This window comes from Maylandia zebra, linkage group LG6 (assembly GCF_041146795.1).
Source record: "Maylandia zebra isolate NMK-2024a linkage group LG6, Mzebra_GT3a, whole genome shotgun sequence".
In the NCBI taxonomy this organism is placed as follows: domain Eukaryota; kingdom Metazoa; phylum Chordata; class Actinopteri; order Cichliformes; family Cichlidae; genus Maylandia; species Maylandia zebra.
Window position 1 is genome coordinate 7629858 of NC_135172.1, and position 15150 is coordinate 7645007.

At 43.0% G+C, this 15150-nt stretch overlaps 2 protein-coding genes across 3 annotated transcripts in view; one reads left to right on the plus strand and one right to left on the minus strand.

Moving 5' to 3' along the window:
* The window catches only part of hoga1 (4-hydroxy-2-oxoglutarate aldolase 1), a 61206-nt gene that overhangs the window by 17094 nt on the left and 28962 nt on the right, over positions 1–15150 (plus strand). For both annotated transcript variants that reach the window (XM_076884598.1, XM_004571789.2), the window contains exon 6: positions 12074–12170. In XM_076884598.1, the coding sequence (XP_076740713.1) occupies positions 12074–12170 (97 nt within the window). The remainder of the gene's footprint in view (positions 1–12073; positions 12171–15150) is intronic.
* LOC143419026 (uncharacterized) lies at positions 612–6554 on the minus strand. The gene has a single exon (XM_076885073.1). It carries the CDS (start codon positions 6528–6530, stop codon positions 612–614), a length of 5919 nt encoding a protein of 1972 aa, XP_076741188.1. The 5' UTR covers positions 6531–6554.

The following is a 15150-nucleotide window of genomic DNA, read 5'->3' on the forward strand; positions in this document are numbered from 1 at the left end:
AGCCTCACTTTAACTTAATGCGTGCACAGCCGCAAGAAACAAAGCACACAGTCCAGCAGACTCACGCTGAAACTTTACGTGTTATGTCACTAGCTTACCGACACTGTGACTTATCTGTCCGAAAAGTCAAAACACACTTACTCTTAGTACATAAAAAAACAAGCTAACTTCTCCGGATGCTCCGTGTAACTCACGCACCACCTCTTCTCGCGCTCTCGTCTCTTTTTCCCTTTTCCTTCTCCACCCTGTGTTACCTTCACCGACCTTATCCCCGTAGGAAATTACAGTTCTCACAAACAATTCACAAGAAAAGAAAGATAACTTATTTTAAACAATGCAAACATGTTTTTAATAATTTTACATGAACTTTTACCTTTTTAATAAACAAGAAAATTTAAATAAATGAACTCTTTGATATTTATATTCTCAGACTTCACTTATCTTTTACTATTTATGCATCTTTTAAACCCGGGTTACACCCTCCCCCCACTAAATGTCTGGTGTCCTCAACAGACTACCAAGGAACTACAAGAACTTGGGAATTAGGGAAGTAGGATGACCTTTTTACATACTCTGGCTCTTAGTCTTTGCCTATAGTGATAACAACCCCTCTATGTAGTGATAGGCTGATCTTTAGCTTTTCCTGGCTCATCATAGGTTAAACGAACTACTGGTTTAATCTGTCTCTTAGGCCTTAGTTTAGGAGTGTCACCCAACAAATTACGGTGTGTATTTGGTTTCTGAGTTTTGGCAGACCGGGCTGTTATGGGATCCAGATCAGGTTCTGGGGCAGAATCTTGATCATCTTCTTCATTTTGGTCAGACTCCTCCTGAATATCCACCATGTGGTCGGGCTCAGTCTCACTGTCCCGATTAACGTCTTCATCCTCCAGTGGCAGTTCCTCCTTTTCACTGCGCTGATCAGAATCCGTTTCATCACTGACGTCATCCTGGTCTCCTGCACAATCCTCTTGTGGCACTGCTTGAGATCTAAGAGCCTGTCTTAATGCTTCTCTCACTCTTTCTTGAGTGTAGTAGTATCTCTGAGGCTCATAGTATTCACTTTCTGAGGACGAATCAGAATCCTGTGACAGCTGAGGGTCAGACGCAACTGTGGCCTGCTTTGGTTTCTTGCCCTTTGGTTTTTGTCTGTCACAACAGTTATTGCCTTCTTCAGGGATTGGCAATTTCACATGTTGGCCAATAGGAAGGATATGGTCTCTGTGGATTGTTTTCAGACGACCACTCCCATTCTCTTTCTCTAGTTGGTAGACAGGAAGGTTGGGCATTTTTCCAACAACTTGGTAAGGTATTGGACTCCATCTTGTTTGCAACTTGTGCTTCCCTTTGAGACCCCAGTTCTTTAGTAGGACTCTGTCTCCTATCTCTAGAGACTGGAAACAAACTCTCTTGTCATAGCCCTTTTTGTTCTTCTGATGGACTTTGTCTGCCGTCTCGGATGCTAGCTTGTAGGCTTGACGGAGATCTTCTTTAAGCTTTGACACATAGCGTGAATGACTTTCCTCAGCTTTGTCAATTGTGGTCCCAAAGCACAAGTCCACTGGCAGTCTGGCTTCACGGCCAAACATTAGGAAGTATGGCGAAAAACCAGTTGCATCACATTTTGTACTGTTGTAAGCATGGACCAAATAAGGGACATGCTGGCTCCACTGACGTTTCTTTTCTGTGCTTAGAGTACCCAACATAGAAAGCAGCGTTCGATTGAACCGCTCTGGCTGAGGGTCTCCTTGCGGACGATACGGAGTAGTGCGCGACTTCCGTATCCCCATGTTCTTCAACAAGTCTTTGATCAGACGACTCTCAAAGTCTCGCCCCTGGTCTGAATGGATACGAGCCGGAAGACCATAGTGGACGAAAAACTTATCCACTAGGATTTTGGCCACTGTTTGAGACGTCTGATTCTTGGTCGGGAATGCCTGGGCGTAGCGCGTGAAGTGATCTGTGACCACTAAAACATTTCTCATGCCCTTGGAATCCGTCTCCATTGAGAGAAAGTCAATGCACACCAGATCCATAGGTCCACTGCTGGAGATCTGGTGAAGCGGTGCGGCTCTCTGGGCAGGAGTCTTGCGTGTTATGCATTCACCACAACTTTTGATATGGTCCTCAGTGTCTTGCAACATTCTGGGCCAGTAGAACCTTCGACGGAGTAAATCCAGAGTTCTCTCTATGCCGAGGTGTCCTGAGTCATTGTGTACTGATCTCAACACAACATCATGATACACCTTTGGCAGGACTAGCTGATGGACCTCCTCCCCTGAGTGACGTTTGGTGATGCGATAGAGCAGACCGTCACTCAGCAGGGTCAGCTTATCTTTCTCTCTTTTTAGGAGCGACAGCTCCGGTGTGTTACCTGTCCATAAATTCTGTTGAACAGCTTTGACCGCTGGACCAATGACTGGATCCTTATTCTGTGCCTTAGCGAGATCAGCTTTTGAGACGTGTTCCAGTGACTGTAACTCCATTGTAAGAGGAAATGCATAGATGTCAGGGATGCATTCCGGGGAAGCCCCGGTTTGGTCGACACATCTGGTGGGACACCCTGGGCTTTCTGAAACTTGTACTCTTTTGCAGATGGATTTAACAGCTGCCTCTGGTATAGTCTCCCATTCAGCATCAGTGTCAAAGTTTCTGGAGAGGATGTCTGCATCTATGTTATGCTTGCCTGGTCTGTAATGGACATCAAAGTCATACGTGGACAAAGCAGCTAACCATCTGTGTCCCACGACATTGAGCTTTGCCGTAGACAGAACATAAGTCAAGGGGTTATTATCTGTTCGCACTGTAAAGCGCGCCCCATACAGATAGTCATGAAAGCGATCAACCACAGCCCACTTTAATGACAGGAACTCCAGCTGATGTATGGGGTACCTCTTCTCAGCCTGACTTAACTTCCTGCTGGCAAATGCAACTGGCCTTAGGTCCCCTTCTTGTAGCTGGTATAGGACAGCCCCCAATCCTTTGAAGCTTGTGTCCACGTGGAGCTCATAGGGCTTGGTAGTATCAGCAAAGGCTAATACCGGTGCATGGGTTAGGCAGTGGATGATCTGCTGAAAGGCTTTGCTGCAGGCGTCATCCCACCGATCTCCAAAGGGTTCTGACTCTTTCAAGTAGGACTTGTTGATGTCTGGACTCTTTTTCTTGCTCTTTTGTGTCGGAGCATAACCTTTGGTCAGTTCAGTGAGAGGTCTCACAATGGCAGCATAGTTAGCAATGAATCGCCTATAGTATCCGCAGAAACCTAAGAACGATCTCAGAGTCTTTAGGTCGTGGGGCTGAGGCCAGGTGGTAACAGCCTCAATCTTCTGCTGATCAGGAGAGACACCTTGGGCAGACACAATATGCCCGAGGTACTTCACCTGTGGCTGACAAAACTGGCATTTGTCCAGGGAGATCTTTAGTCCTGCTTCTCCAAGACGATCTAGGACTTTAATGAGCCGCTCTTCGTGTTCCTCCAGCGACTTTCCGAAAACAATCAGGTCGTCCAAGTAAACCAGGACTTGGAGGAGGTTCATGTCTCCGACTGTTTTTTCCATTAGACGCTGGAACGTCGCAGGTGCTCCTGTTATTCCCTGCGGCATTCTCTCAAATTGGAAAAAGCCTAGGGGACAGATGAACGCCGTCTTCTCTTTATCTTCCTCTGCCATTGGAATCTGGTAGTATCCACTACGCAGATCCAGCACTGTGAACCATTTGCTCCCAGACAAAGAATCCAGTGCTTCGTCAATGCAGGGGGTCGTGTACTGGTCTGGCACGGTCCGACTGTTAAGGAGCCTGTAGTCTATGCACATCCGTATGGTGCCATTTTTCTTTCTAACTATTACAATTGGTGAGGCATAGGGGCTACGGGATTCTTTAATGATGCCGGCACAGAGTAACTCTTGCAGATGTTTTCTTACATCCTCTATGTCTGCAGGTGCCAGTCGACGTGATCTTTGCCGAAAAGGTCTTGTGTCAGCCAGCCGGATGGTGTGCTCCACCTCTTTTGCAAGGCCAACGTCCCATTCATGGACTGAGAGGACGTGGGAGCGTTCCGCTAGTTTCTGTCTAAGCCGGCCCTTCCACTCTTCAGGCACAGGAGAGTCACCAAAGTCGATCTGGCTGCTGTCAAATGCTGTCGTCTCTGGTTCTTTGTTTGGCATGGAGATGACGCTTTCGGTGCGATAAAGGTGACCCATGACGGTTCCAACCGGGATAATGGTTTCCCTGGCGGACTGGTTCTGCACCAGGATCCTGAAGCTGTTAACTTGTACCGCATTGGCGGGCACAACCATGGGTTGAAGCAGGACATCACCCGGCAGAGGAGCTAAGGGAGAAGAGTCAAACATCAAGATCTCTTTGCCAACTGTCTGCTGAAAATGAACTTTGCAGGTTATTTGCAAGTCTTTTCCAGGGGGTAAGGACAAGGGATTTGAACCCTGCCAAGTCACACAGCCAACCTGGTCATCTTGAGAGCCTAGGGTGATGGAGTCTGTGAAAGTGGGTAGCGACTCCCTGTGAATTTGGATGCCCAGGCTTTTGGTTATGTCACGCCCCTCTTTTCTGCATTCCTGCACCAAATTGCGGACATGGCTGGTGTTAGTGCCAACAATGACAGGAATCTGCTCTTCTTTTGGGCTTGGACAGATCAGGGCAAGGACAGGTACTGTGTGTTTGGTGCCAGTCACTTCAGCCGGGTACTCAACATCTACCACAACATAGCCAAGGTAGGGGTAACTGACACTGGACTCACTTAAACCCCAAATGTTGAGACCGGTGACTGGATGCACTGGGGTGGAAGGCAGATGGGCTTTGTACCAGGACTCGAATATTATGGTGACCTGTGATCCACTGTCAAATAAGGCATTACAGGGCTGTCCATTCACTTTAAGTGGCACAATACTTGGGGGCCCAATCAGTCCCTCCGGAATTCCAGCTGGGGTGGGAGAAGTCAGAAGACCCTGCTTGACATGACAGTCAGTGTCAGGGGCATTACTTGTTGAAGTACTTGAACTTTCTTTCAGTGTCTTGACAGTTTGGATGAGCTTTCGAATAACTTTGCTCTGCTTTTCAGGATTTTGACACTTTGCGACAAAATGTCCCTTTTCCCCACAACGGTAACAGAACTGCTCATCCAAAGGCGTTCTGTTCTGGTAAGGGGTCCTTGTCTTTGAGTTAGCCTCTACTGCTGCCATGGTAGCCAGTTTTAAAGAGGAGTCCGGAACAGTATCTCTTTGGGCTACTTTCTGCTGCAGTCTTTTCACTTGTTTTTTCAAAGCAGCCAGTTCCTTGGTGTCACTGGGCTCACTTGACTGCACTGAGGACGGGCCTTTCTCTTTGACATCAGGGGACTTAGTCATGCAGGTGGCTAACTTGGCCTTAAGCTCTTTAACTTCAGCTTTGAGACTTTGTATTTCTGTATTGTCAGTCCCTAAAGGTTTTGTCTGCACATGCTGGACTGAGGTATTGAGTTTCCTCCTTGATGCCTCATACTCTTCCTCTGTGCGAATCTCACTTAAGAGTTGGAGGAAAGTTGGGGGTTTGGACTTTCTCTCTCTCAGGCGCAGATTAATTAGCATGAGATCGGAAACAACAGCCCCTCTCAGGAGTTGTTCTAGGCGAGCTTTGTCTTTGCTAGAAGCTGGAAATCCTCCTCTCTGAACAACTTTACTGAGGGCCCTCTCCAGACGCCTCAGAAAATCAGACAGTTTTTCACTTGATTGTTGCTGCATTAAGCGGAAAGCAAAATAGAGATCATCCCCAGACTCAGCACTGCCAAAGGCGCTTTCCAAAGCCTCCAGGTATTCAACAGGGCCCGCCTCAGGGTCTGACTCACGGACCGATTTGGCAATCTCCAACGCCGGCCCCTTTAAACTTTCCATCAGCCTGCGCCTTTTCTCCTTGTCTGTACAGTCACTTTCCTCTACCATGAGCCATGCCTGCTCAAGCCAATGGTCAAAGGGGTCTTCACTAGGGGGAACTGGTAAGTTCCCTGAAAACAGCCTCAAACGCCGATAACCACCTTCAGCTTGTGGTTTACGTGCCTTCTCCAAAAAATCACCAACCGCTTGCAAGACAGACTCAGTGGAGTTTATGGAAGGATCAGAGCTGCGCTGCGGAGGAGCAAAGCTGCGAAATAAGCTTTGTATGTCTTCCATAGTCCTACCCTCAGTGTCTAAGAGACTCTTCAACTTCACAGCAAAATCGTCACGAGCTGCACATTCATTAAGAGTCACTATCGGCCATCTCTCACCACTGTGCTGGTCCAGCACTTCCTTGGGTGCATTATCTTTAGGTATACTTTGTTTGCACTCGCAGAGAACCATTAGGCAGCTCAAGGGGGTGTGGAACAAGCGCCCTCTAACCCGGACTCGTCCTAGACACTTAATAGTCTCCAAGGTTTCTTCTATCTGGGCTATTTCCACTTCTTCTGGAACCAGAACCAAGAATGCTTTAGCTTCCTCCAAACCTTCACCCCGACACCACCTCTTCAGCTCTGCAGCGAGCCCGGTGTGGTCTGCCATACTCATAATGCGCCAAAAATACTAAGAAGTGTAAACTAGCTACTGTAGGTTAACTTTTAATTTTATTTTTTTTTAGCGTGTGGCTCCTTTAATACTTCTATGAGACCCAAAAACATCCCAGCGGTGCCTCCATTTTATGTAGCCCTCATTTACTCAATACCATTAAATAAATGGGCTTTGGGTTCTTTTTCTAGTGTACTCTCGTACGATGTTTTAAATTAACTTCTCTTTTGTTTCTGGGATCAATGAAGCTTATTCCTTAACAGTAGCACTACACGCGAAAATTAACACTAGTGTCTATAGTGCAGTAAATAATGTCATACACCATGTAAAGTAGAGCATTGCAACCCTCCTTTAATTTACCAAACAATGAAAACAAGAAAATAATAAAATGGCAGATTTCAGTATTCAGGCAAACCAAAAACACACACAGCAATTTACCCACTGTACACAGAATCTCCACACATACAGTGTAAACCACCAGTGATAAAACAATTATAGTCCCAAACTAAACCTAAAGCCGGCAGAGATAAACCCTACGTTGCAGGCCTGTATTGCTCCAGTATAAATCCAAAACGATCTCCCAACCGGAAGTTCTTCACTCAACGAGCAAAAAATAAATAAATAAACTCAGTACCTTGTGAAACGTGCAATTCCCACCAGCTTAATCCAGGTAACAAGTTGTCTTCAGCTCCGTCAGAAACACTCCGCTCTGAATGCAGTAGCACAAAGATGAGGAAGGTCCGTGATCTCCACGTGCTCCACAAGCTACCTGTTTTAGCTTCCCACGTTGCCAGAGGTACTCTGAGTGACGCGGGCACTCAGAGTGACTATCTGGGGTGTGTCCGTCGTTATCCAGTTCGGTAACGATCCTCTGCAGCTTGTTACGTTCCACAACTATAGCGAAACGGCAGCCTACAGTAGTCCTTATTAGCGAACGGCTGGGTTAGCCTCACTTTAACTTAATGCGTGCACAGCCGCAAGAAACAAAGCACACAGTCCAGCAGACTCACGCTGAAACTTTACGTGTTATGTCACTAGCTTACCGACACTGTGACTTATCTGTCCGAAAAGTCAAAACACACTTACTCTTAGTACATAAAAAACAAGCTAACTTCTCCGGATGCTCCGTGTAACTCACGCACCACCTCTTCTCGCGCTCTCGTCTCTTTTTCCCTTTTCCTTCTCCACCCTGTGTTACCTTCACCGACCTTATCCCCGTAGGAAATTACAGTTCTCACAAACAATTCACAAGAAAAGAAAGATAACTTATTTTAAACAATGCAAACATGTTTTTAATAATTTTACATGAACTTTTACCTTTTTAATAAACAAGAAAATTTAAATAAATGAACTCTTTGATATTTATATTCTCAGACTTCACTTATCTTTTACTATTTATGCATCTTTTAAACCCGGGTTACACCGGCAAATCTACGTTGTAACGATGGACACAGAACACACAGCTATGTTTACCACCTATAGGTATTATTAAAATTCAATCTTTCGATGCCTTAATCTTTCTGTACATATTACGTTCTTACAGTCCTTATTTTACAAAGATGGGGTTTGAAAGAAGTACAGTGGAACCCCATTTAACGAAAAATTCAAGTTACGAAGGGACTTAACGGCAATATTTCTGCCCCTGTTACGGCAAAATGCCCGTGTAACAAAATCCTCTGGCTCTGATTGGCTGAGCCCAGAATGCCTACAATGCCCAGAATGCCTTCCGAATCATGTGACAACCCCCTTGGCTTTCGTACTTGCGCTTCGCTGTTCCACTTGAACGACGTATTGTTGTTGCAGTTAGAAATTAGCCTATAGCCTATCGTTCACTCAAAAGGCACGATGGGTGCTTCAGCTTACGAAAATTTTCAACTTACGAATTAATTTCGTAAGTCGGGGTTCTACTGTATCCATGATTGTGTTCTCCGTTTACATGAGTATTTTCAGTATTTTCTATTCGTTCTACATCCTTCTTGCTGCACATGGGCGCATCACTTGGTGTGCTTAACTTTTATACTCTTCTTTTTCTTTTGGAAACAAAATTTAGACATCAGTATTTGATTGTGGCTGTTTCTTCTTTAGTTTGTTAGACCACAAATTATTTTCAGGCTTTGACAAGTACCTATCAATAGTTAGCAACATGGCTAATGCTAGCAGTATTTTCTCTCACCCCAACTGGTCCCAGCAGATGGCCCCGCCCCTCCCTGAGCCTGGTTCTGCCTGAGGTTTCTTCCTGTTAAAAGGGAGTTTTTCCTTCCCACTGTCGCCAAAGTGCTTGCTCATAGGGGGTCATTTGATTGTTGGGTTTCTCCCTGTATGTATTATTGTAGGGTCTACCTTACGATATAAAGTGCCTTGAGGTGACTGTTGTTGTGATTTGGTGCTGTATAAAAAAAAAAAGAAGATAGAATTGAATTGAATTTCTATTTTATAAGCCAATGCAAAATTGAAAGAACCTCAGAGATGTATTCCTGTGGTATGCTGTGGCTGTATGATGATGCTAAGTTGGTTAACAAGCAGATAAGTCTTACTGATGGAGTAAATATAAAGCTAGCTTTCTGTTATGAAGCCCCTTTAAGCCTAAAGATCTCTTCACTGAGTATTTCATAGGTGTCAAACTCTGGCCCGCAGCCTAATTACATTTGGTCCGCGAAGCCATACCAAATTACTATTAGAGCTGGCCTACTGGTATTATACAGCTAATATATATATTTTTTTAGTATTAAGCTTTGCTTGTTCCATATTCAGTTTTTCAGCAAAACATGTTTAAGTCCATAAGAAAAGATTCATTCTGATATCTAGAGAAATAAATATATTTCAATAAATATTAACGTTAGCCCGCGACTTTGTTCCAGTTTTGAATTTTGGCCCACTGTGTATTTGAGTTTGACACCCCTGGAGTATGTACTTGTACCAGATTAACCCTTGATCTGTCCTAACTCCTATTACTCTCTTTTCTTTCTTTTTCTCTTTCCTCTGATAAAGCGGCTTTTTGCATCTGCCATGCCAGGTAATCAAAGATATCAATCAGGGTCTCTGACATTAAAACTACACATATATATAGGCTATATCTATACATAGTTTTTTTACACCCATTATAAAGAAGAAACATAATTAATTTCATAATAAAAGGTTAAATCAAAAAATGCTATAAAATGAGCTGTAAAGTAGTCCAATGTTTGCAATATATATATATCAAAATAAATTGAAAACATTTTTATACATAAAGTACATAAGTACATCCTAGTACATTAGTTTATTTGATTTTTTTACATAACTGACCAAGAACATATTTGATTGTGTTTAAAAAAAAAATGTCTTCATATAAAGCTGATATACAATATATGACCTCATATTTCATAGTCATTTCCATGTTGATAAAAAAACAGAAAAAGGGCGCTTTTATAACACCTGTAAATCCATTCAGTGAGAATCACAGGTACGAGATTAAGAGCCAAGTGTTAATCGGCACAGGGTATGGGGTGAGCTGCTTCATTCAAAGATCTGACATGTATGATCTTGACTTTGTTATTGAAAGCTGTTCTGTCATCATGTTCAGATCTTATGAGAGCTCGAAGGCCTTCAGAATAAAAGGCTATGGATATTTTTTAGTCTGACCCAGGTTTAAAAGATTTCTGAATGATCTGAAATAAAGCATAAAATTATCTACAATTGACATAATTTTCAGATGAAATTAGCGGCAAAGTCAGCCCAAGAGTAGAGTGTTTGATGCAAAAAAAAAAAAATCTCCAGAAACCTTCAAATTGTGTTAAGGCGTCTGCAGGCAACGACTGGAAGAGATGTCAAAGTTCATATATCTGCAATCAGTTTGACCTGCGTGTGAAGCATACCAGAAAAAGTCTTTGCTATCCAAAAAGAACATCAGAGCAAAGCTCTGCTAGTCTGAGGCTTTTTCAAGCAATATGCTTTGAATGGACTGTTAAAGATAGAACTGTTTAATCGACAGGAACAGATTTTATGAGGATGAGAAGAAACTCATGCCAGCTTGTAGCCACTGATTTAAGCATATATTATGCATTCTGTCAAAGACGCTTACTAAAATGTGAAGTTATCTGTGTGAAAGTTGAAGTCGAACCAGAAGTCACTCTTTCAACCACATAACGATCCTGAGCACAATAGAAACACCACCAAGGAATGGCTCAAAGCAAGTAAATTGAGGGTTATGGAATGGCTGATTCGAAGCCCAGATTCAAAGCAGATTGAAACATTGAAGAAAGCAGTGTGTGCATGAAAACTCTCAAACATTTTGCAAGTGAAAGTATTTGCCCTTTTGAACAGCTAAAAGAAGCCATCTATGCTGTCGGCATGACTAATAGCTTGTGAACACAGTTTTTTTTTTCTTTTTCCTCAGAAGAACGTCTGAAAATCTCTACATGTTGATATTTCTATCAAATAAAATATAGAAAAAGCATGACTATTTTGACTATATTAAAGAGACTTTTTTCTGTTATTTTCAATCAGATTCATGGATATGAACCCAAACAACATTGAGCTCTGCACCACATTTAATAAGTTCCCCAGCAAAATGAGCTGAATAAACAATGAGCAGTTGTTAAGCTAGGGGAAAACAAACAAAGTGACAGGCATAGAGATTTCTGACATTAATAAGGTAAGACCTGAACCTTTAACAAAAGCTCCAGCAGATCAGCCACCTGTACAGCTCATACTGCAGAGGGTTAAATCTCCCCATGCCCTCGTGTTAGATCATAGGCTAATGACAATAATAAGAAGGGTTAAAAGAAAAGAAAAGAAAATGACTGTGTTTTAGGGCAGACTGCAGCCTTGCAGCAATTTTGCTTTTCCATTGAGGACCTGCCTCTAAATAGCCAGAGTGCCCGAGCCTTCAGGAGGCCAGCAGGGGCTCCTGCAGCCTGCCTGACTGACTGATCAACTGCAGTCCTCTTGTTTGAAATTAATAATATGGAGAAACTGATTGGCAGTCTCCGGTTAAAAATAGAAGCTCCTTGGTAACACGGATGGAGGGTGTGGGTTTTCCCTGTGGAGCGTTCAGCTTCATGCACAGAGCAACCACAGAGTTGTCTAATGCTCCCTTTGAACACTTCAGGTTATTTGGATTCTGCACTTCATATCTGGATTGACAAAAGAGAATTAAAAGAGGCGAAACAAAATGGGGAGCTCATCAGTTATTCATGAGCTTCTCCCATCTTTCGCCTCCTTCTGCTTCCCATCTTTTGAAGTTCATTCCTCTTTTTTAATTCTCACTTGGGACTTGTCTGTTTCCCTCTCTCTCCTTCTCCTCCCCCTTCTGTTTTGGATCTTCAGCGATCCCCTCCTCTAAAAACCTCGACCATGTGTAGAGACTGTGCTTCTCTCAATTCAAGCGATTTGTTTACCCCTGTGAGATGTTGGGTTTGTCGTCTCTTGTGACAGCCTCCCCTGGGATTAAGAAACTATAACCGATATTAGTCCTGCTGCAAAAAGAGGAGTGATAACAATGAAACCATTCTGATTTTTACTTCCTCTTCCCCTTCTGTTTATTTTTTTTTTAACTTGTTCTGCAGATCACACGGATCGGCCTGATTGTCCATAAAACCAAGGCGCAGGATTTCCAGGTTTTAGCGGGCTCGGCTGGGTTTTTAATGGCAGCCTATTGTGTGGGTAAGAAATCTAATACAAGGACTGCTGTTCCTCACAGAGATGCACTGGCACCATTTACTTGTTAAAGTGAAAATATAGGAAAAAAGTGGATTTTAGGTTCCTTTTTCCACAAGAACAAGTGTAAAAACACTAATAATAATAATCATTTATGAATATTTGTTTCTGATAAAAGATCATCTCTGCTTTCTGGCAGGATTTGACTACATCTCAGGCCACTTAGACTTACTCTATATGTGTTTTTTTCTTTTTAGGACTGTTGCTATATCAGATTATTGGTATGTCGGTAAAAGTATCCATTTCTGAGATTTTGTTACAGCATATGAAATAATATTGTGTTACATAGGATGGTAGCATGTGTTAAGAAAGTGGTAGGAAAGATTTTTAGAAAATGAATTAAAAATGATTGAAGAGATGTGCGAAAAAGAACATTTCTCATCGTTTTCTGTGTTTTTAACACATTTCATGTTTTTTTTTAAACCAGAATTATCTTCTCTACGACATCGTGACTCTTCTGTGGATGAAATTTGCCCATTGTGTTTTTCAGGGAAGAAAGTAATTTATATTTGTGAGAGACATATAAACCTGTCTCAGTCAGAGTTTTCTAGGTTTGTAGAGGCGTAACCTCAAAAACACCGATAGATAGAACTTTATTAATCCCACAAGGGAAATTGTGCAGCAATTAGACCACACGCTAATACAACAGGAGACAAATACAAAACAGTTAACCTATCCTTTTTAATAAGAATGAGCCAACACAAACAGACACTGAAAATACACAGAAGCTGCAACAATACAAAATCACTTGTGCATATTTTAGCTAGTACTTCAGTATTTAGCAGTAGCTCTGTTTCCTTTTGTCTCTCGCATCCATCTTCCCTTTGACCGTGCATTACTCCAGGGACTTGTCTAACATATTGTGCAGAGAGGCAGGTAAGTACTGGATGCCTTGCAGAGTGAGCGGGAGAGAGGGCTATCAGCAGCATGCTGTACAAGTGTCTTTGAGGTGCACACTCACCCGCTACAGATGAGAGCATGAAGTCTACTGCATCATCAGATTAATGACTGATGTGTGGATCCTCAGAGGTCCTTCCACTCATTCCTGCTTTTTAGAAATATGCTGCTCAAATTCAAGACAGATCAAAGGGAGCTCGCCCTGTCTCCCTGATTGTCCTGGAATTACAGTGCTGACGCCATACGTCCTAAACATGCTCATACAATAAATTCCTAAATCACACAGTAATGGCTTAAAATGGGATGTCCTTGTTATTTGTCCTTATTTAACACTTGTTATTGATTTCTAATTGATTTATTCTACTTTCCAGCTAGTACAGCTGCACTTTTCTGCCCTCCCTCAGCATACAGCTGCACAGCCACATAGAATTTGAATAGTTTGTGTCGATTACAACACAGGAAGACGTTTAAAACTGTTGTAAAGGACCATAAATAAGTGGTCAATAATGATTACGGAAAATCACAAAAATAAGATGAGATGCCATATGTGGAGCAACTTCCTGATAAGCAGGTCTGAGGCACACAAGCTCCTTACTACCACAGACCTGGAAAGAGGACGGGCAAACACAAATACACAACCATTCAAGCCCACAGAGAAAAGGAGGCTATCGCACAAAGGAAAGGGAGAGGAATGAGAGGCGAAGCTAGGTCTCTTAGAGCATCTGGATGCAACACATCTGACAGGCAGGGGAGAAAGGCTGCATGATTCATTATACGTGGCTTGCAAAAGTATTCGCCCCCTTTGAATTTTCCCACATTTTGTCACATTACAGCCACAAACATGAATCAATTTTATTGGAATTCCACGTGAAAGACCAACACAAAGTGGTGCACATGTGAGAAGTGGAACGAACATCAAACATGATTCCAAACATTTTTTACAAATAAATAACTGCAAAGTGGGGTGTGCGTAATTATTCAGCCCCCTGAGTCAATACTTTTTAGAACCACCTTTTGCTGCAATTACAGCTGCCAGTCTTTTAGGGTTTGTCTCTACCAGCTTTGCACATCTAGAGACTAAAATCTTTGCCCATTCTTCTTTGCAAAACAGCTCCAGCTCAGTCAGATTAGATGGACAGCGTTTGTGAACAGCAGTTTTCAGATCTTGCCACAGATTCTCCATTGGATTTAGATCTGGACTTTGACTGGGCCATTCTAACACATGGATATGTTTTGTTTTAAACCACTCCATTGTTGCCCTGGCTTTATGTTCAGGGTCGTTGTCCCTGCTGGAGAGAAGCACCCCCAGAGCACGATGCTGCCACCACCATATTTGACAGTGGGGATGGTGTGTTCAGAGTGATGTGCAGTGTTAGTTTTCCGCCACACATAGCGTTTTGCATTTTGGCCAAAAAGTTCCATGTTGGTCTCATCTGACCAGAGCACCTTTTTCCACATGTTTGCTGTGTCCCCCACATGGCTTGTGGCAAACTGCAAACGGGACTTCTTATGGTTTTCTGTTAACAATGGCTTTCTTCTTGCCACTCTTCCATAAAGGCCAACTTTGTGCAGTGCACGACTAATAGTTGTCCTATGGACAGATTCCCCCACCTGAGCTGTAGATCTCTGCAGCTCGTCCAGAGTCACCATGGGCCTCTTGGCTGCATTTCTGATCTGCACTCTCCTTGTTCAGCCTGTGAGTTTAGGTGGACGGCCTTGTCTTGTTATTTTTACAGTTGTGCCATACTCCTTCCATTTCTGAATGATCGCTTGAACAGTGCTCCGTGGGATGTTCAAGGCTTGGGAAATCTTTGTGTAGCCTAAGCCTACTTTAAATTTCTCAGTAACTTTATCCCTTCATGGTGTTGTTGCTCCTAATATTCTCTTAGACAACCTTTGAGGCTGTCACAGAGCAGCTGTATTTGTACTGACATTAGATTACACACAGGTGCACTCTATTTAGTCATTAGCACTCATCAGGCAATGTCTATGGGCAACTGACTGCACTCAGACCAAAGGGGGCTGAATA

Excerpts from the sequence above, each read along its gene's own strand:
- LOC143419026 (XM_076885073.1), bottom strand. The coding sequence starts at position 6,530 with ATGAGTATGGCAGACCACACCGGGCTCGCTGCAGAGCTGAAGAGGTGG.